This window comes from Macrobrachium nipponense, chromosome 23 (assembly GCF_015104395.2).
Source record: "Macrobrachium nipponense isolate FS-2020 chromosome 23, ASM1510439v2, whole genome shotgun sequence".
Taxonomy (NCBI): Eukaryota; Metazoa; Arthropoda; class Malacostraca; order Decapoda; family Palaemonidae; genus Macrobrachium; species Macrobrachium nipponense.
In genome coordinates, this window is record NC_061090.1 from 58,587,251 (window position 1) to 58,608,117 (window position 20,867).

At 39.5% G+C, this 20,867-nt stretch overlaps 1 protein-coding gene across 1 annotated transcript in view; it reads right to left on the reverse strand.

The window, feature by feature from the left end:
- Positions 1 to 4,562: 4,562 nt before the first annotated feature.
- The window catches only part of LOC135201163 (protein arginine N-methyltransferase 6-like), a 16,672-nt gene continuing 367 nt past the window's right edge, over positions 4,563 to 20,867 (reverse strand). The window contains exons 2-3 of the mRNA XM_064230042.1: positions 17,958 to 18,072; positions 4,563 to 5,945 (exon numbers count right to left, since the gene is read on the reverse strand). Coding sequence (XP_064086112.1) covers positions 4,792 to 5,945; positions 17,958 to 18,072 — 1,269 coding nt within the window. The 3' untranslated portion in view covers positions 4,563 to 4,791. The remainder of the gene's footprint in view (positions 5,946 to 17,957; positions 18,073 to 20,867) is intronic.

Consider the following 20,867-nt stretch of genomic DNA (forward strand, 5'->3'; position numbering starts at 1 on the left):
GCCACTGTTCAAAGCTCCTCCAGTGTATAACTTTTATAATTATCATTTTCACGTATTATATGGCTTAAGGATTTACGCAAGTGTTTCAGTGAAGCCCTATATTAACTATCTATTGAAAGATAACAAAGAACACTGACCTGGCAAAGGAATACCTATATGAAGTGCACAACTTATACCTGTTTCATTAAACAACATTCATTGTGACCTGCTTATGAAGCAGAGAACTTTGTACCTGGTGGTAAGTTGCAAAATGAGGGGCATCAACTAATCTTGGTTTACTATAAAACTTCAAGTCAATGATGCACTAAGCATTGTTTATATCATCTACAGAATCATTTAACTACATGGGATTAAGTATTTTATTATGAACATTCCTACCCAATAAATAAACATTTCCTGACTATGTTATATAATATAAGGCCAAATCCTTGGACTTATGAGGTGATTCAGTGCTGAGGGAAGCTGAGAGTAAAAAGGTTTAAAGGTGTAACGGGAGGAATATACCTCAAAGCTGCATTGTGAAACAACTTTTAGGAGAAGGCTGAGGAAAGTAAGATGGAAGAAAGAGACTATGAACAGAGGTACAGTCAAAGGAATGAAAGAGCTACAGCACAGCACCTTACATCATGCCGACAGTGCACCACTTGAAGTGCGCTGATAGCCCTGTACACGTATGAGGTGCAGTCATGAAAAATTGGACACAAGATGAGCAAAGCAAAATGCACATAAAACTGACAAAAACAATGATTATAGAAAAAACAAATAAATATGTAAAATAGATGAATTTATCTGGAAGTTTTTCTTCGTCTTCTTTCAAATAATCTCCTCTAATGGAATACTGCTGCTGCTCCAATAACAAAATATTTTTGTACGGCTTCAATAGATTCATCCATCAGATGAAACCGGTTTTATCCCGGTATTCATACGGTTTCTCATATTTCCCTTCGTTCTTATTCTGCAGTAATTAAAGCTTCATAAAGTTGATGAGATCTGGAATCATGTAAGATTTCAAAATATTTTCCCATAATCAGTGCGTTCCAAAACGGAGCAAACTGGATTTTTAAATGATGCTGTTGTTTTCATTTTAGTTTTTTTTTTTCACGTGATCACAAAACCTTAATCAATTTCCAAAGCTAATTTTCTTTCTCATTTCTTCTCTGTGAAAGTGGATCAGGAAGCTTGATGAAAGATACAATCTTGTAACATTATAAGAAAAAAAAATAGCATTTAGGTATTAAAAATCTGTTCACAACAAAAGTTAGAAGAAATGTCTATATTAAAAAAATTTTCTCAGTATCCAAAGGCTTTTCACAGCTAGCAATAAAAAATTATTATTGCATACCACAGTTGTGGTCTGTGAGAAACAGGTCTTTCTGATAGACAAAAACTGGATCAATTCACTTTAGCCAAAGATTCATTAGCTAAGGCAAAAGGGCAGTACTCAATACACTCCGTGGAAAAACTACTTCTTCAAGATATCTTTCTCCACAAAAGGCATTACAAACATAAACCTGAAAGTTGTGACCAGTTATAAGATGTACCTGGAAGACCATTGGTATTTCTCCTTCAAGCCCAGTCATAAATATTTTTCGATGCAATATCTCCAGGCAATATTAAATGCTTTTTCAATGTCACAGAATAAAGATACATGCTGCTCCTTGGAATTTCAATTATACTAATATATCTCTTGTCAAATGTATTTAGCAAAGACACAATAGTGGAGTTAAAATACCTTTCTTCTCCAAATAATAAAACCAGTTTTATATTGACTATCCTTTCGGTTATCTTGCTTAAGAAAGACATAAGTTATTGGTCAGTAACTGGAAGCCAAAAATTAATCCTTTCTGGCTTTGAAAAACCTAAAATAATAGCCATTATAAAAGTCCAAGCAGAATGTTTGATATGATGCTATAGTTCATTTGTGATGGCACTAATCTTAAATAGCACTATATTGCTGGGAATATTCTTCCTCATAATGCACACAATATCACCAGGGCTCCGAGCAGTATCATTACAACTCCTCTGGGCCAAATCAGATAACATGACTCATCAGCTCATCAGAAATGAAGTTTGTGACTCTGTCTGTAATGATGTCCTGGAGTGCTATTTGATTCATGGGAGACACTAGCACACTGCTCAGTAGAGGCATTACTCACTCCTTCTAAAGGGCTTGTTAAATACTGTTCATTTACCTTGAAACTTGAAGTGGCCTTGCCTGCTATATTCCTCATCTTTTACACACATCATAACTCGGGGTCTCCCAGTTAATGTTTGAAGCAAAAATTTACCATAACTTCAATAACCTGCTGTCACTGTTCAATAAAATTTGGCTCTCCTTTTCTCATAATTTATTACATTTTTCTTAATTCTATTTCCACATATATTCTGTTTGATGTAGAACAAAAAGTTTCTCTGACTGCCAAGGAACTGGTCACTGATACTATAACACTGTACTCCTGTGCTTAATACTGAAATTAATTCCAGCAGTGTGAAGGATACTATTTAATAACTAAAAATTAATCAACCACACTGTGGAACTCATCAATAACATATTCAATTTAAGTTCAACCAACCTGCCTTTTTCAAGCACAACCAAGATGATCTTACAAGTGGACTGTCGTTATTGTTGGCGATAATTGGCAAGCAGTCATTGGTATATGTATACCAATTTTCTGACAGCTTGCAGGTCAGAGTCAGCAAGTCAGAACTGTTACCAATAGTCTAAATATGTCATGGTATCTGCTTGTTGATGGAAATAAGTAGCTTCTGTTGTCAGCATAACTTTTGCTATTTCACTGATTCCAAATAAGCACCAACTCATGAGCATATATATACATATATACAATACAATCAGGTACTATTACTGGTTATAATAAGATGAAATTCATTCTGCCTCTTATATCAGCTGGCATCAACTATACAGGTGTTTGTAGAAATGTGCTGTGTTTGCTAAAACCATATAAAGGTCAAGTATCACAGGATAATGAAAAACAAAATACATATAACATGTACGAGTATATTTGGAAACACTATTAGTGGTACAAAATGGAATATTTTGTTATATACTTTCCACTATAATTACCTTCAGGTACATCTGGTCTCTTTGCAGAATGCCCTGTCTGAAAAAAAAAAATATCCCAGCTTGCTGTTTGCACATTCAGACTCAGAAATCCCTCTATAAGTAAAAAATGATCATATAAAGTGTTCTCTGACTGTGATGGATTTGTATAAAAGTAATCAATTTTGCTTTTAAAAAACTGAATTTGTTTTAGTACTGAAAGCTCATCACTTTCCAATTGCATGGTTAGCTATATTTAAAGAAGACCTGCTGCTGTTCTGACTTCTATTATAAGGGACAAGGAGCCAGCATACTCCTGAATGAATGGGTCTGGAAGTTCAGTTGCTCTGAGGCTAAAAAGGGATCATAAAATGGGCAAGTTAGTATCACTAGTCTGTACGGCCAAACCAAATGACTATTTCAGTAGTGAATCAAATCACTTACTATACTCTCCACCACCAGCAAGGATGAAATAATAATAAGAATCTTATTGGTGCTGAGAAGGAGCTGTTTGCATCCTCATCACTAAACCAGTCACATCAATTTTACCAATACTTGCAGTTTTCTGCATGAGAAACCTTGCTATAAAGAGTATATAACTCACTCACTTGTCCAGCCGAAGCCAGTGATATTAAGAATGTTATCTTAAGGTAAGATCTTTCAGTGAAGCAGCCACCAGAGGTTCATTCACTGAACAGAGAGGAAAGGCATCTAACACAGAGAAGTCCCAGGATGTGGACAGTGATCATGGGCATGGATACTCTTTTAAATAATTGGCACATGTGACAAACTCACTGGAGGAGCCAAAGTCAACACCTTCAAACACCTTTGAGAGAGCAGAGTAGTAACCCTTGACGATTTCCAATGCAAGAAGCCTCTCATGATGAGGCACTGTACGAGTGACGACTGAGGAGGCTGATAGTATTCTGGTGGCATCTCTGAAACTGAGGCTGGGAGAAGCACTTCTTACTCTACAGAAAAGGTTATTGGAACTAGAACTGGAATGTAGAATCTAGGACCAAGGCCAAGCACTGGACCTGTGAGGTCATTCATGCTGAAAAGGAAATTGACAGTATGACAGTTTTAAAAGGTGTAACGGGAGGAAAACCTCGCAGATACACTATGACACAACTGTTAAGAGAGGTGAGAAGTCAGACAGAAGAAAGACAATAAGAACAGAGGTACAAAAAAGGAATGAGAGAGATTGCAGCTAGGGGGTGAAGGGATGCTGCATAGAACCTTGCATGATGCCTACAGTACACCATGTGAGACTGACAGCAGAGGCCCAACTGGGGAAAGTTATTTGGAGGTCTAATGTAAAACACAAATAATTAAATTTAAGAGGTTGAAACAACAAAATCAAATTATGGAAATGCAAGAACTTGTCAAGTATATGGGAGCAAAGTCAATAGGTCTTGTCAGATCAACAGATATTTCACATGACCATTTTTTGCCGATAGATGTTTTGTGGGAGCTCAAATCTGCAAATGGTGAGCTGGATTCATTTTTCAACATGTCTGGCAAGGTTGCTGGTGTACCTGAACAGTCATAAAGCAATGGCTTTTCAGTGATAAAATGAATGACATAATTAAACAAAGCGGTAACATGAAAGGTTTGCATTTGAAATCAAAGTTTTTACAGGTTACATAAAACAGTTAGCTAAATCATTCCCTTTCAGCTGCTTCAATTTACATCAAGATTCTTTCTCATCAAGAAAAATTTGTAATCACAAATCAAGTACAGTCAATGGCATCATCTCCTTCTGTTTCACTCTCCATCATTTTAGCAATGATCATACAACGAGGCATTGGGCAAGCACATGGAATTGGGTGCTCTTCAGTTTCTGGGTCTAACATTTCAACAGTCATTGTGTAATGGCGAATATTTTCTTTGCTCTGAGCAAATATTAATCTCCACCCAACTACTTCGTCTTCATCTACTTCGTAATCCTTCTGTACCAAAAGTTCTTCCTTCCGATAACTGCTTTCCTGAATTTTATCTTTTGTACCCAAAGCCTTTTCTTTACAACCTATGGATGGAGAATCTCTGCACTGACTTGGTCCTGGTTTACAGTTAGTTTCCTCACTTTCTGACTGTTTGGGAGTACTACTATCTTCACTATTTGAAGCTTCACTCTGACAACTTTGATCAAATTGATTGTTAGTCAAATCGGCTCCGTACCCTAACACTACTACTGTCTGCTTCCAGTGAGTTGGAGGACTGGAGGGAGATGTAGAAAGTGTGACAAGGCGGCCTTTCTCCTTTCCCTCTTCATCATACTCACGTCCATCAAAATCACATTCAAACCAAAGACATAAACCTTGATACAAACCAGCCCTTGTGATTCCAACAAAGGACGTTTCTGTAAATGACTTGACCTCTTCTCCAGTGACCCACCTGAGATTAAAAGTCTTGACACAAGATGGCTCTGCTAAGAGGTCAGACTTTGGGACTAGGCATACCTCAGGTTTCTTCATTTTGGATTTAAGAGCAACGTCTTTAACCGCAGACATATCAAAATTATAAACATTATTCCAAAAATTTATCTGTTCTTTATACAGGGCTTGTAAAGAACATGGGCAAGCATACAATCTAGCTTCAGAAGGAAAAATGGTGCCATTATCTGATAGAAATTTATCACGAGCTGTAATGACAGAGTTCAACATGGATTCATGTAGCAAGTAAAATCCCATCCATTCTGAAACCAAAACATCAACTTTTTCATTCTCTTTCAATGAAATGTTTTCTACTTTATCAGGAAAGACCTTGATGACATCACTGAATCCATTATCATGAGCCACTCTCTCAATTATAGCTGCCATGCCGCTAGCTTCTACTGCATAAACTTTCCTTGCTCCAGCTGCAGCCATGAATAACGAAAGGATACCTGAAAAAAAAGGTAGTTTTTTGAATAACGATAGGATACTTGAAAAAAAAGGAAGTTTTTAAACAGTCCTGTTCCTCAGACACAACTGCATTACACTTACTACTGCTATAATTGCCAACCAAATCTCTCTTGTTGATGTGTTAATTAGTGGTTAACCAACCTGTGAAACCTCTGAAAAGGGAAACCCCCTCCTTACCACACAACCAATCGAGGCAGTTTCTTTACAATCACTGGAATGAAGGAAATTAATATGAGCTAGAGTCAGATGCTAGACTGATGGCAAGAAAATAACAACTGAAGATATTAAAACTTCCTTTAAAGGTAACAGCTTTCAAAAAAGTGATAAAGCACCCATGCCAACCATAATAACAAGCGATTTAAAAAAGCAACACGAAAGCTGGACATCCATAAAACTTTGACAAAGAAAAGATAGTACTGGAAGATTCAGAAAAACTTTACACTAACAATATTTAAATAGAAAAAAACAAGAGGATGCACTGCAACATAGATATGTTAGAGGAATAAGATTGCTTAAGCAGAGTATAACTGGTAAAATCATTAACTGTCAAATGGACATCAAGCCTGAGATTTCAACAACACGCTTTCTTAATAAATCTCTGAATTTTGAGAAGGCCCCTGACAGATTACCAAGCCATGCAATTACGAGGGCATTACAAAAGCATAAGGTGCTAGAAGCTCATAGCTAGAAACATTATTCTACAATAAAGCAAGATCTAAAGCAAAGTGTCAAGTATATCTGAAGAATTTGAGATAAAAACACTGATGTCTACCAATGATAGCCCTAAGCTGTGTTCTATTTATAACAGCAACTAAGGACCCTACAAGGGAGAGCAAAACAGGAGGCACCTGGAGAGTGTTACATGCAGACAACCCAGTTTTCACAGCAGAATCTTAATAGTTTATGGAAAGTAGGCATGTGGCACTGTGGGAAAATTGTGGGGTGACTTAGTACTGTATACTACTGAATATAACACATGGTGTTGCATGACATGCTCAAGGTTAAAAGTATTCATAGAAAAAGATACTTTTGATGCTTGACATATATTAGAAGAGCAAATGAGGACGATTTGCAAGTAGAGAACCATGCTGAGGTGGAAGAACAGGTTCTAGAAGTGTAAGAACATTATCCTGGGGACACTAATCTGTGGAGCAAGGAATGAAAGGGCAGTAAGGTTTGTTTTGCTTACAGTGACTTTTGATCCTCTCTCTTCATTCCAATCTTTGATACCTGAAACATTTCTATAAGCACTCCTTCAGATTGTTAACACTCAAGTGTCAACCTTTATTCTCTGACTACTGAGATTCGTAAAATACCCATGGGCCTAACAAGTGTGAACTAGGAGATTAAATTACTTTCATGAGGAGCTCTTTATTTTCAAGAATTCCAGAATCAACCATGAGTTTAATTTGTATGTATCTGTTGTTTTAAGTTTCATTAATCCATAAAGACTTCCATTCAGCAGAAAATAGATAACATGTGATAATCACTGATAGGAATGGCTACTTATAATCTGATCATGGTAGAAACAACTCTAATTACTTTATTGCCATTTTAATTTTCCTTTAAAGCCCACATGGGAGAGTCCAACATATTCTAATGTTCAAAATAACTTCATATAATAAGTGAAATATAAACCTGATATTTTTAACAAGAGAATGCTTCAGACCATATTTCAAAGTGCTTCTAAAACACTTCTCGTCACTAGAAATTACAAATCTATACGGCAACACCATTAATAACCTTAATTGTTGAATGAATAGCATGTAGCTCTGCTGTGAACTCAGAAGCATGTTCAGTATGAAAAATCTATTTGCTTTATAAGGTCCCTTAGCACCAAATCTGACAACTGCTGATGATTCAGATCTATTAGGATAAATTGCATTGAGTTAACCATTACATCTTATACTGTGTGTTGTTCATGATTATTTCTGCAACTTTAATCATTTTCCTCCAAAATACAAATGGTGCGGTTCTACAGTTTTTGAAAGCACACAAAATTACCACGACTGACAATCACTTCTTTTTCACTCCACAGCAATACTGACTTTGAATTACTGGCAAAATATCTATTTTACTAGAAATAGTGCTAAAGGAGACATATTTCACTGGCCGACACGGCTTCCTCGCCCAGAAATAGATTTTTCCTACGTCAAAATCCCTTTTTTGATCTCGTTAGCACTTTTCTTGTGGCTCAAAGAAAGATCTTGAGCTGCACACATTAGAATGGAACAGGCTGTCACTGGACTAAAGGATCTTGGAATAGAATGGATTTTGGTTATATGTAATATTCCATTAAATAGATTTTTGTCATCATCTGAATTCTCCTGCTTCTGCCTTTGCTTCACCAAGCTCCTCAAAATCCTTCCATTCAGTGTTTACAAGAGGCAACCTAGTTGGGCTTTACATAAACTAGTTATTGAGATAACAATATGACCATTGGCATCCAAATCATCCAGACCTCTCCAGCTGAAGTAAAAAGAGCAGCTGGCATTTTATGCTGAAAAGTTGATGCATGACAACTGTACCTATCTGAACATGAAAGTGTGTTGGTCATCCACTTTTGAGGAGCCATACAACAGCATACGATTACCTTTTCAACATTAAATAGAACATCAACCCATAATACGGTAGATGTCTGCAGTTCATAGCTAACAGCAGTAGGAAAGGATAAGGAAGTTACAGTGGTACCTCGAGATACGAAATTAATCCGTTCCGAGGCGCCCTTCGTATCATGAGTTTTTTGTATCTTGGAACACATTTTACATGTGAAATGGCTAATCCGTTCCAACCCCTCCAAAAACACCCCAGTAAATTATATTTCCAGGCCTTAAAACACATGTTCTAGGGTTACAACGCCGATCTGACGGAAGAAATATGACTCCAAAAAGGCAAAATACTGTACATACTTGAGTAATATTCAACTGCATGTAATGTTCAACCATTTTTAACTGCATATATTAGGACTTTAGCATATGTCCCTTAGCAATAAGCCTAGCCTATGTTAGCAGTTGCTACTGTAGCCTAGTCTATGATTCTGACATCTAAACCTAAGAGCTAAAATCTTAGAATATGCCAATAAAATGTATAAATAATCAGTATGTACTCATTTCAAATAATTATTAATTAATCATTAACTATAATAAACAAACAAACAAAAAACAAACCTTCCAATCGATTGTTTACATTCAGCTCTTACCCGTCTTACGAATATCGAACGAGTGCCAAGCAATCATTTTTCCTAGCACACAGTAAGCCATAAATTGTCATTAGTATCTCTCTTCAACTAATGAAACTACCAAAAAATATAATAACCATTCATTTCTATTCTTTATTCTATCTTTACCTAATGGAGATACCGAGTTACTGACAGCTATAATGAAACATACGTATACGTAACGTAATAATAAAACAGAAGAATTCTAAAAAATGATATTGTTATGTTACAATAAAGTTTCATACATACTTACCTGGCAGATATATACATAGCTAAGACTCCGTCGTCCCCGACAGAAATTCAAATTTCGCGCCACTCGCTACAGGTAGGTCAGGTGATCTACCGGCCTGCCCTGGTGGCAGGACTAGGAACCATCCCCGTTTTCTATCATATTTTCTCTCTTCCACCTGTCTCCTGCGGGGAGGCTGGGTGGGCCTTTAATTGTATATATCTGCCAGGTAAGTATGTATGAAACTTTATTGTAACATAACAATATCATTTTCATACAATCAACTTACCTGTCAGATATATACATAGCTGATTGGCACCCTTCGGTGGAGGGTAAGAGACAGCTACTATATGGAATAGACAGGTAAACAACATATGTTGTAGGTATAAATAAAACCTTGGTTCCTACCTGATAGGTGGTAGACTTGGTGGGTGTTTGCCCAGTAGTCTGCATCACCTCAAGAAACTTTAGCGAGATATGTGATCTATGGCCAAGAGTTCTTGTGGGTCTGCCGATGGGGTCTTACCCACTTACTCAGCAGAGCCTAAAAGGACTTTGTCAATGGGTGCTGATCCACTTATATGACAATACACCTTTTGAAGGAGCACACAACCAATCCCGACCACCTGATCCTAACCATGTGTTAGAACTAAGGATTGTTACGAGTTATCCCCGAACTCGTCACAACAACCGTAACTCAAAAACCACTACGCACACATACATAATTTTTCAAAAAAAAAATTATACTCAACTAATTGGATATGACGAGAATTCTCTTATGAACAACATAGACGGCCGCCCGTGCGAGCCTGAATCCTCCATTGTTCGAAGAGATTCTCGACCATATCCAAACAGAAGAACAGTATATACATTTTAAGGATTGGTGTCGGCTCCCGTACCCAGAATCGTATCTGCCGATACGATAGGACCTAGAGAAAAGCACTTCTCATACGTCACACGCACGTCTTTCAAGTAATGAGATGCAAATACCGAGTTGCATCTCCAATATGTCGTATCTAATATGTTTTTAAGCGACATATTCTTATAAAACGAGAGAGACGTCGCAACCGCTCGTACTTCATGAGCTTTTACCCTCAGAAGTTGTAATTGTTCGTCCGGACAGACCTTGTGAGCGTCCGTAATGACGTTTCTTACAAAGAACGCTAGAGCGTTCTTTGACATCAGTCTTGTGGGGTCTTTTACCGCGCACCAAAGACCTTGTCTAGAGCCTCCCAACTGACGCTTCCTCTGAAGATAGAACTTCAGAGCTCTAACAGGGCATAGAGACCTCTCTGCTTCTCTGCCTACGAGACTAGACATTCCTTTGATTTTGAATGACCTAGGCCAGGGATTCGTGGGATTCTCGTTTTTCGCTAAAAACAGAGTCTTAAACGAGCAAATCGCCGAGTCTCCCTTGAATCCTACTTTATCCTGCAGAGCTTGTAACTCACTAATTCTTTTTGCCGTCGCTAACGATAAAGAAATAGGCATTTTCTAGTACGTCTCTAAATGAGGCCTGATGTGGAGGCTCAAATCTATCCGAAGACAGATATTTGAGGACTACGTCCAAGTTCCAGTTCGGAGGTACTGGTTCCTTAGACTTTGACGTCTCAAAAGATCTTATGAGATCGTGGAGATCTTTGTTATTTGCCAGATCTAAACCTCTGTTCCTGAATACAGCCGAGAGCATACTCCTGTATCCCTTTATTGTGGATACGGCTAGATGCGATTTTACTCTCAGGAATAGCAAGAAATCAGCAATTTCCGCTATAGAGGTAGAGGAGGAGGACAACTTCTTGGCTCTACACCACCTTCTAAAGACCTCCCACTTCGATGGTATAACTTTCGAAGTGGAGGTTCTGCGAGCTCTCGCGATCGCGCTTGCCACTTCGCGAGAAAAGCCTCTCGCTCTGACAAGTCTTTCGATAGTCGAAAGGCAGTCAGAGCGAGAGCGGGGAGGTTTTTGATGGTACCAAATCTTGAAGTGTGGTTGTTTGAGAAGATCCGTCCTTCCTGGTAGGGATCTTGGAAAGTCTACGATCCACTCTACCACCTCCGTGAACCATTCCTGGGCCGGCCAAAAGGGGGCTATTAAAGTCATCCTCGTCTCTTTTGACGCCACAAACTTTTTCAATACTAACCCCAGGATTTTGAATGGGGGAAAAGCGTACACGTCCACTCGAGACCAGTTTAGCAGGAAGGCGTCTACCATAATTGCTCTTGGGTCTTCCACGACCGAGCAAAACACTGGGAGCCTTTTTGAAATGTATGTTGCGAATAGATCCACATGAGGAGTTCCCCACAGAGACCAGAGATCGCGACATACTTCCTCGTGCAGAGTACATTCCTGGTATGAAGGACCTGGTTCCTCCTGCTGAGCCTGTCCGCCCTCACATTCCTTACTCCCTGTACGAACCTTGTCAGCAGGGAGATGTTCCTGTGAGACGTCCAAAGTAATAGGTCCCTCGTGAGTTCGTAAAGGAACGAGGAGTGTGTCCCTCCCTGTTTCCGAATGTAGGCAAGTGCGGTGGTGTTGTCCACGTTTACTTGTACTACCTTGTCTCTCACCAGAGGTTCTAGGCTCTTCAAAGCCAGGTGTACGGCGAAGAGCTCTTTGCAATTTATGTGCCAGGACACCTGTGCTGGTTCCCAGGTGCCTGACACTTCCTCCGAGCCTAATGTCGCTCCCCAACCCGTCTCCGACGCGTCGGAGAACAACACTAGGTCTGGGTTCTGTGATCTTAGAGAGATCCCTTTGTTCTCTTCCAGAGGCAGCAACCACCACTGTAGGTGTGCCTTTACCTCCACTGGAATGGGAAAAACGTCCGACAGTTGTCCGTTTTTCCAGCTCCAAGACTTCTTGAGGAAGAATTGAAGTGGACGGATATGAAGTCTTCCGAGAGGGAAGAATTGTTCCAGCGAGGAAAGCGTCCCCAGAAGGCTCAACCATTCCCTCGCTGACGTTTGCTGTTTCTCTAAGAAGAGAGAGATTATCCTCAAACCTTTTGCGGTTCTCTCTTGCGAAGGAAAAACTCGAAAACCCCGAGAATCCATCCGAATCCCCAGATAGACTAGGTCTTGTCTGGGGGTCATCTGAGACTTCTCGAGGTTCACAAGCAATCCCAACGCCTTGGTCAAATCCAGAGTTAACTTTAGGTCCTCCAAACACTGTCTCTCCGATCTGGCCTGATGAGCCAGTCGTCTAGGTACATCGAGACATTCACTCCTTGAGATGAAGAAATCTCGCCACATTCCTCATCAGGCTTGTGAAGACCTGAGGAGCTGTGGACAGGCCGAAACACAAGGCTCTGAACTGAAAGATCCTTCCCCCCGTCATGAAACGGAGGTACTTCTTCGATGAAGGGTGGATCGGGACGTGAAAGTAGGCGTCTTGGAGATCTAGAGACACCATCCAATCTCCTTGTCGTAATGACGCTAGGACTGAAGCAGAAGTCTCCATGGAGAACTTCTCCTTCTGAACAAATTTGTTCAGAGCGCTGACGTCTAGTACTGGTCTCCAGCCTCCCGAGGCTTTCGCCACTAGGAAAAAGGCGATTGTAAAACCCCGGGGAGTTTTGATCCAGTACTAGTTCTACTGCACTCTTGTCCCACATTTGTTCCACCATCGATCGAAGAGTATCCCTCAGCACAGGATCCTTTGTACTTGGCTGATAGTTCCCTTGGTATTGACGTTAGGGGCGGAGTATTCAGGAAAGGGATACGATATCCCTTCCTTATGATCTTTAGTGAAGACGCGTCTGCGTCTATCAGTGTCCAGGCTTCCACGAATTCCAGGAGCCTGGCACCTACTGGTGTTTGGAGGAGAAATGTTTCATTTGCCCTTTTTTAAAGGGACGAAAGGCGGACCTACCTCTTCTCTCTGGAGCCTTCCTTCTTGCGGGAGGTTCTGGAGATCGGACCACCTCGAAAGGGCTGCTAGAAGTGCTAGGTTCTTTCTTGTCCGACACTAAAGCAGGTTTCTTCTTCCTAGCTGGACTGCGTCAGAAGATCCTGTGTCGCCTTCTAGTTAAAGAGTGAGCTACGTCCTTCACTAACTTAGAAGGAAACAAATAGTCCGAAAGAGGTGCATATAGCAGAGCTGCCATCTGCGCATGCGAGACTGCCTTTGTTAAGAAGGCGCCATACACTGTCCTTTTCTTCAAAAGACCTGCTCCAAATAATGCAGAGACTTCCAAAGATCCATCCTGTACTGCTTTGTCGATGCACGACAAAATGCATAACAGGGCTTCAGGTTCGATTCCCTGCGAATCGTGAGCTTTCTTGGACATCACCCCAAGGGACCAATCTAAGAAGTTGAATACTTCCAATACATGGAAAAGTCCCTTGAGGAGATGATCCAGTTCCGAAATACTCCAAGTAATGCGGGCAGAATTAAGACTAGGACGCCTTGAAGCGTCAACTAACGTCGAAAAGTCTGCCTCTGTAGTAGAAGGGAGAGCGATACCCATATCCTCCCCCGTCTTGTACCATATGCCTCTTTTCCCAGCTAACCTTGCTGGAGGCATGCAAAATACTGTCCTGGTTAAGTCTTTCTTCGACTTCATCCAGGCGTCTAAGGCGTGTAAAGCCCGCTTCATCGAGATGGTGGGCTTCATCTTCAGAAAAGACGAAGTCTTCTTCGCCTTCGCACTCGAAAAGAGCGAGCGCGGAGAAGGAGGAGCAGCCGGAGTCAACTCGTCTCCGTATTCCTCCAGAAGCATGGTAGTCAACACCTTATAGTTGGACAAGCCCTCTCTTCCAAGATCGTCATCCTCCGAGTTTCGTTCGAACTCGTGATAATCCTGAGTTTCTGTTCTCCTTTCAGAACTTTCCTCTTCTGGGGGAGACAAACTCCTGATCAGAGAGGGGCTAAGGGAATGAAAGTCTTTCCTTTTTCCCGTTCTGATCGACTTGGAAGGCGTCACAACCTGCGGCTTCTCTCGCGCTTTAGAAGACGTCATGTATGACGCTTCCCGCTCTCCGAGCGTCATGTATGACGTCTCTTGTTGACGTTTAGATGACGCTTCGCGTCTGGAAGACGCTTCGCTTTCTAAGGGCTTCCTACTCGGCGTCACAATCTTGGACGGAGCGTCACGTCTAAGATCCTCTTGATTTGACGCTTCACTTCTAAAAGACGTCTTGCGAGCAGGTGCGAGAGGACGAGACTTCTTAATAGGAAGCGTCACGTCCTTCCGACGGGGCGCTAAAACTCCCACAGAGATGACAGTTGTTCTTGCACCGCCATAATGATCTTCCTTGACGCTTCCTCCTACGTCTAGTGCCTGACGCCTTTCGTCATCACTGGGGGAAGAAAGCCTGATGGGGTACTTCCTCATAAGCGTCAGGAGACGTTGACGCCACCTTCGCCTTCTTAATAGCAGACGGGGCGTCATCCGAGAAGCGCTCCGGGCTAGAATCAATGTCTTGCTTCATATGACGCTTCAGCGGTCTCGATAAGTTCGACTCCTTCCACCCTCGTTTAGGTGAGGGAGAGGGAGAGGACGAGGAAAACACTCGCGAAGGACGCTTTCCTGTAGCGCCCTTGAGCTGGCTGCCATGAAGCAAAGCTAGCTGAAGGGACGTCTGACCGTTGGGGATTCCCCACGACCTCCTTAAGGCTTTCGACTTTCCTTCTCTCTGGGCATGTGAGCTTGGAAGAGGTCTAGGCCTGGGAGCGCCGCAGGGACGATCAAACGACCCCTCCCACAAAACACTGTAGGGCTCACTTCACTAAAAATTTTCACTATCACTAGCCTTACTTTCGAGTCCGCCATCTTGTGGACTTCATGTCTCGAATCGTCGCTTTCAGATTGGCGATTTCCGATGCCGAATCCGAAAAGACACTCTGAGAATGAGATTTATAGGAGAATCTCCAGTAGTAGGGTTAGAATTATCATTGAAAGGCTCAATAGGCCTTGAATTCACACCTTTCAGTCTTCTAACTCTATCCCTCTCTAACTTCTTCAAATAAGAAGTCAAAGTCTTCCATTCTTCTGCATTCAAACTCTAGCATTCCTTACAAGTGTTAATAGCAGAACACTGCACCCCCCTACATTTACGGCATACAGTGTGAGGATCAACCGAAGCTTTCGGTATCCTCACCCTGCAGCCTACATTCACACACATTCTCACACTCACATTAGAATCAGACATACTGAGAAAAATCCAAAAGAGTTATTCCAAAAACAGTCCACAGTAGCGAATGCCAAAACACGATCCAAATACGTCACCAAAAGTCGAAAAACGTTGATCAAATGTTGAAAAAAGAATCCAAGTCAGGAGGTAATAACAAACAAATGTTGATACCACCGGCGACAGAGAAAATATGATAGAAAACGGGGATGGTTCCTAGTCCTGCCACCCAGGGCAGGCCAGGTAGATCACCTGACCTACCTGTAGCGAGTGGCGCGAAATTTGAATTTCTGTCGGGGACGACGGAGTACTTAGCTATGTATATATCTGACAGGTAAGTTGATTGTATGAAAATACGTATTTGTTGGCAGTCTGATTTATTTTATATTTTATGATATCTAATTCACAATTTTTTTATTAAATGTATTGCATGTACTCATTTCAAATAATTATTAAGTAAACATTAACTATAATAAACAAAAAATAAAAAGCTTCCAAACGTCTGTTTACATCCAGCACTTACGAGTATCGAACGATCGACAAGCAATCACTTTACACAGTAAGCCATAAATTTTCATTATCTCTCTTCAACTACTGAAACTACCAAACAGTATAATAACCATTCATTTCTATTCTTTATTCTATCTTTACCTAATTTTTTTTTTTTTATTAAATGTATTGCATGAAAATTTTTTCAATTTACAGCATCCTTTTACCAATAGAATACTTAAAGCACAAGGGGTAGATGCTGACCAATAGGAGAGCAGGACCTTATGGGGTGACTAGCATCAGGAACCAATGGGAGAGCGGGAGGATGGTGGCGAGTTAACTCAGTTGGCGGCGCGGGAGTTTTAAAATTGTTCTCGGTGGTCCGGGCGAATCTCGGGACTTTACAGCAACAACCTTTCGTATCTTGAAAACTTTTCGTATGTAGAGCAGTAAAATTTTTCGCATTTCCTTTCATATCTCGAGTTTTTTGTAAGTAGAGCCTTTCGTATCTCGAGGTACTACTGTACTATATAAATTCATCCATTTACTAATTCAGCCTTAATTTTCGGAGGTCACTCAAGCTACTGCCTAGTCTATTGCCTTGAACAAAACTGGCCACATTGGGGGGAGTATGGACATACTCCTTGTGTAATGTTCTCCGAATATGCTTAAGAGACCTGTTACAGATCCCCTATCATTATCATATGTCTTCAGTGTGAATCGAGAGATTTCCCTCATAAGTTTTTCAACACTCCTCCTCCTCTGACAGCAGATAAATAAAAGCCACTAACCATATCTAAGTACACATGTGGTAAAGCACCAAGTCTGAGCAGTTTACTTCTCTTAACCACTTTCACTACTTAATAAAGACAACTGGAATAACCATTTTTCGCTTATGGTAGGACTTATGAGACAAGATGTGTAGGTGGCAAGCTGGATTCTTTTCTTTCTTAGGTATATATCTGGAAAAGGTGCTGACACACCTGAAGGCAGATATAAAGGGATGGGTTTTGTACCAAAACAAATTTGTTTAAGAAATTGTACAGTGTATGTAATGAATTATGTGACATTTTCGACTTACACTATAGGATCCTATAACCTAACTCCTGCATAAGTAGAGGGAATACAGCTTGCTTTTCTTACTTCCTTCTTATCATACTCAGTTGATCACATTTACTGCCATATCTCCACTTCTTCCTCTATGATCTGAACTTACAGCCATACCTCTCTTTCTCAATACATCAATTAACTTGCTCCTCCATCCATTTTGTACATACTAACACATTATCAAACACTCTTCCTTGCTACTTTCTGTTTCCCAGGTGTAATTAAGAATATTCATCCTTAGAAACTACTCTACATATTTCTTACATCACAAATTCACACATTTGTATGCTTTCATCGTCCAGCACAATCCCTTTCCTAACTCACATCTTTCCATACTTCAAACCCAAGCACTCTCATCGTTATTCTAGTGGCAGAGCATCTAGCTGATTCACTCTTAAACCTACCAATTAAAGTATCATACATTTCTTCTCTCCTGTATCACATAAGACATGCATTCAAAACCCAAAGATTAAGTGTTTACATTCCTACGATTCTTCTAAGTAACAATATGTACTGTATTTTTAATGGCTACAGTCTTCCGAACTTCTAATTTCCACGCCATTTTTTATATGTTCACTGCTCTAGGTACAAAGTCCAAATGTGAAAAAAATAAAGACACTCTTACCTTCTCCACAGAGTGTGCATCTTAAGTACCTGACATAACTCATGCTAGCTAATGACAACTGTATAATAAGAGGAAGGGATACCATCTGGTGAGGGGACTTACTAGAGAAGACTTAAAGACTTACTCATGGGTAATATAGATGATTTTCCCACAGTAAAGGTAAATTTATAGCAAAACACAGTCGTATTACTTACCAGTGCCTGCGCCAACATCCATAACTACTTTTCCTCTGAACAAATGTTTGTTTTTCCTGATAGCATCAGCATACGATGATGTCCTGGGATGGTCACTAATCATAAGCCTGTGAATCTGAAAATAAAAAGAGAACACAATTACCTACAATTTGAACCCATCAATGTGACAACTTTTTACAGTTTCATTTAAGAAATACTAGGTCATTTACTTTACAAAAAACTAATAATGTCTGTCGATTTGGGCAGGTATAGGCTATAAAGAGCATTTCTCTCCTTTCATTGAATCAATTATTATTACAAAGGTTCTGGGGCTTTTCTATTTTTCATCTTTTTGAGGGCCTTATTAACCTCCTTTCTTCTGTGAAGAAGCCCAATCCTTCTGATAAAGAATAGGCAGCAACTGCTTCCAATATCCCAACAATCTGAGAGGAGACACTTTCTCGGGTGTATCCATATGAAGCAGGATGTATTATCATTATTATTTAGAAAATGGTTCCTATTCACATGGAGCAAGCCCAGAGACCACTGACTTGAAATTCATGCTTCCAAAGAATATGGTGTTCATTAGAAAGAAGTTACAGAAGGTAAAAGGAAATACAGAAAGAAGAGATCACTTATCAGAAAAGAAATGATAATTTTCTTGATAAAATTAATAATTTGGATGCTTACCTTTAAAGTCAACTTTATCTTCACACCATTTGGTGCGTTCGTTATTTACAAATAATTAAAATAATCTTGGCTAACTCGCAAGGACTGTCTTCATACTCACCTGCTTCCCACCAGATGTTCTGTTATATTTCTTCACAACCACCCACTAAGATTTGGGGAGGTTGGGTATTCCACTTTAACAGTGGGTAACTATCCAAATAATTAATTTTATCATGAAAATCATTATTATTTGGAATGATTCTTACCTAATGTAAAAGTTAGCAGACTACCAAATTGAATGAGGATGGTGGGTTACTGCAGCCAGAGAAACAAAAGTTCAGCTAAGCAAACTAAAAGCTTTTGAATGAGGATAAAAAGCTTCTCAACATTCCTGCCTGATGTGTGATCCTTACTGGCAAGCACTGTCACCATACGTTGGAACCACAACAGGGTGTAAGGTTCCTATGACAAGTCTTGCTACAAGGCCATAAAGCAAAAACAAAACAATCACAATACCTTACAGGAGAAATTAGCAAAAAATCATCAAGATATAGCCTAATGCCAATCATGACCATATGTTTAAAACAACATGAAGAAATATGACAGAATGTAAACATTCCAGCAACCTCTGGTGGGAAACAGGTGAATACGTACAAAGACAGTGCTAGCAAGTTAGCCAGGCGCATTTTGATTTTTTAAATACCAATTGTGGCAAACAGTGCAAAGTATTTAAGATTCACTCTAAATAAAAATAATTTTAAAAATTAACAAGGAAATATGTAAGTAAAATACAGGGAGACTTGTTGTACAGTAGTAATGCAGTGCACCTTCGCTTGAACTTTCACATTCCAGTTGCACAAAATAGTTTGTGTTCTTATAAGAACAACTTAGGGCTCATAATCCTGTAAAAACAACCCAAAAATTTACCCAAAAATTCTTAAACTAATACCTATCAACTTAATGAAAGCATCTCACTGTTGAGTTTGTATCTCTGTACAAATACAGTAGTACCTCGAGATACGAAATTAATCCATTCCGAGGCGCCCTTCGTATCATGAGGTTTTCGTATCTTGGACCACATTTTACATGTAAAATGGCTAATCCGTTCCAAGCCCTCCAAAAACACCCCAGTAAATTGTATTTCCAGGCCTAAAACACATGTTCTAGGGTTACAACGCCGATCCGACGGAAGAAATATGACTCCAAAAAGGCAAAATACTGTACATACTTGAGTAATATTCAACTGCATGTAATGTTCAACCCCATTTTTACTGCATATATTAGGACTTTAGCATATGTCCCTTAGCAATAAGCCTAGCCTATGTTAGCGGTTGCTACTGTAGCCTAGTCTATGATTCTGACATCTAAACCTAAGAGCTAAAAGCTTAGAATATGCCAATAAAATGTATAAATAATCAGTATGTATTAATTTCAAATAATTATTAATTAATCATTAACTATAATACACAAACAAACAAAAAACAAACTTTCCAATCGATTGTTTACATTCAGCTCTTACCCGTCTTACGAGTACCGAACAAACGCCAAGCAATCATTTTTCCTAGCACACAGTAAGCCATAAATTTTCATTAGTATCTCTCTTCAACTAATGAAACTACCAAACAGTATAATAACCATTCATTTATCTTTTATTCTATCTTTACCTAATGGAGATACCGAGTTACTGACAGCTATAATGAAACATACGTATACGTAACGTAATATTAAAACAGAAGAAGAATTCTAAAAAATACGTATTTGTTGGCAGTCTGATTTATTTTATATTTTATGATATCTAATTCACAATTTTTTTATTAAATGTATTGCATGTACTCATTTCAAATAATTATTAAGTAACCATTAACTATAATAAACAAAAAAAAAGCTTCCAAACTTCTGTTTACATCCAGCACTTACGAGTATCAAATGATCGCCAAGCAATCACTTTACACAGTAAGCCATAAATTTTCATTATCTCTCTTCAACTACTGAAACTACCAAACAGTATAATAACCATTCATTTCTATTCTTTATTCTATCTTTACCTAATGTTTTTTTTTTTATTAAATGTATTGCATGAATAAGTTTTTCAATTTACAGCATCCTTTTACCAATAGAATACTTAAAGCACAAGGGGTAGATGCTGACCAATAGGAGAGCAGGACCTTATGGGGTGACTAGCATCAGGAACCAATGGGAGAGCGGGAGGATGGTGGCGAGTTTACTCAGTTGGCGGCGCGGGAGTTTTAAAATTGTTCTCGG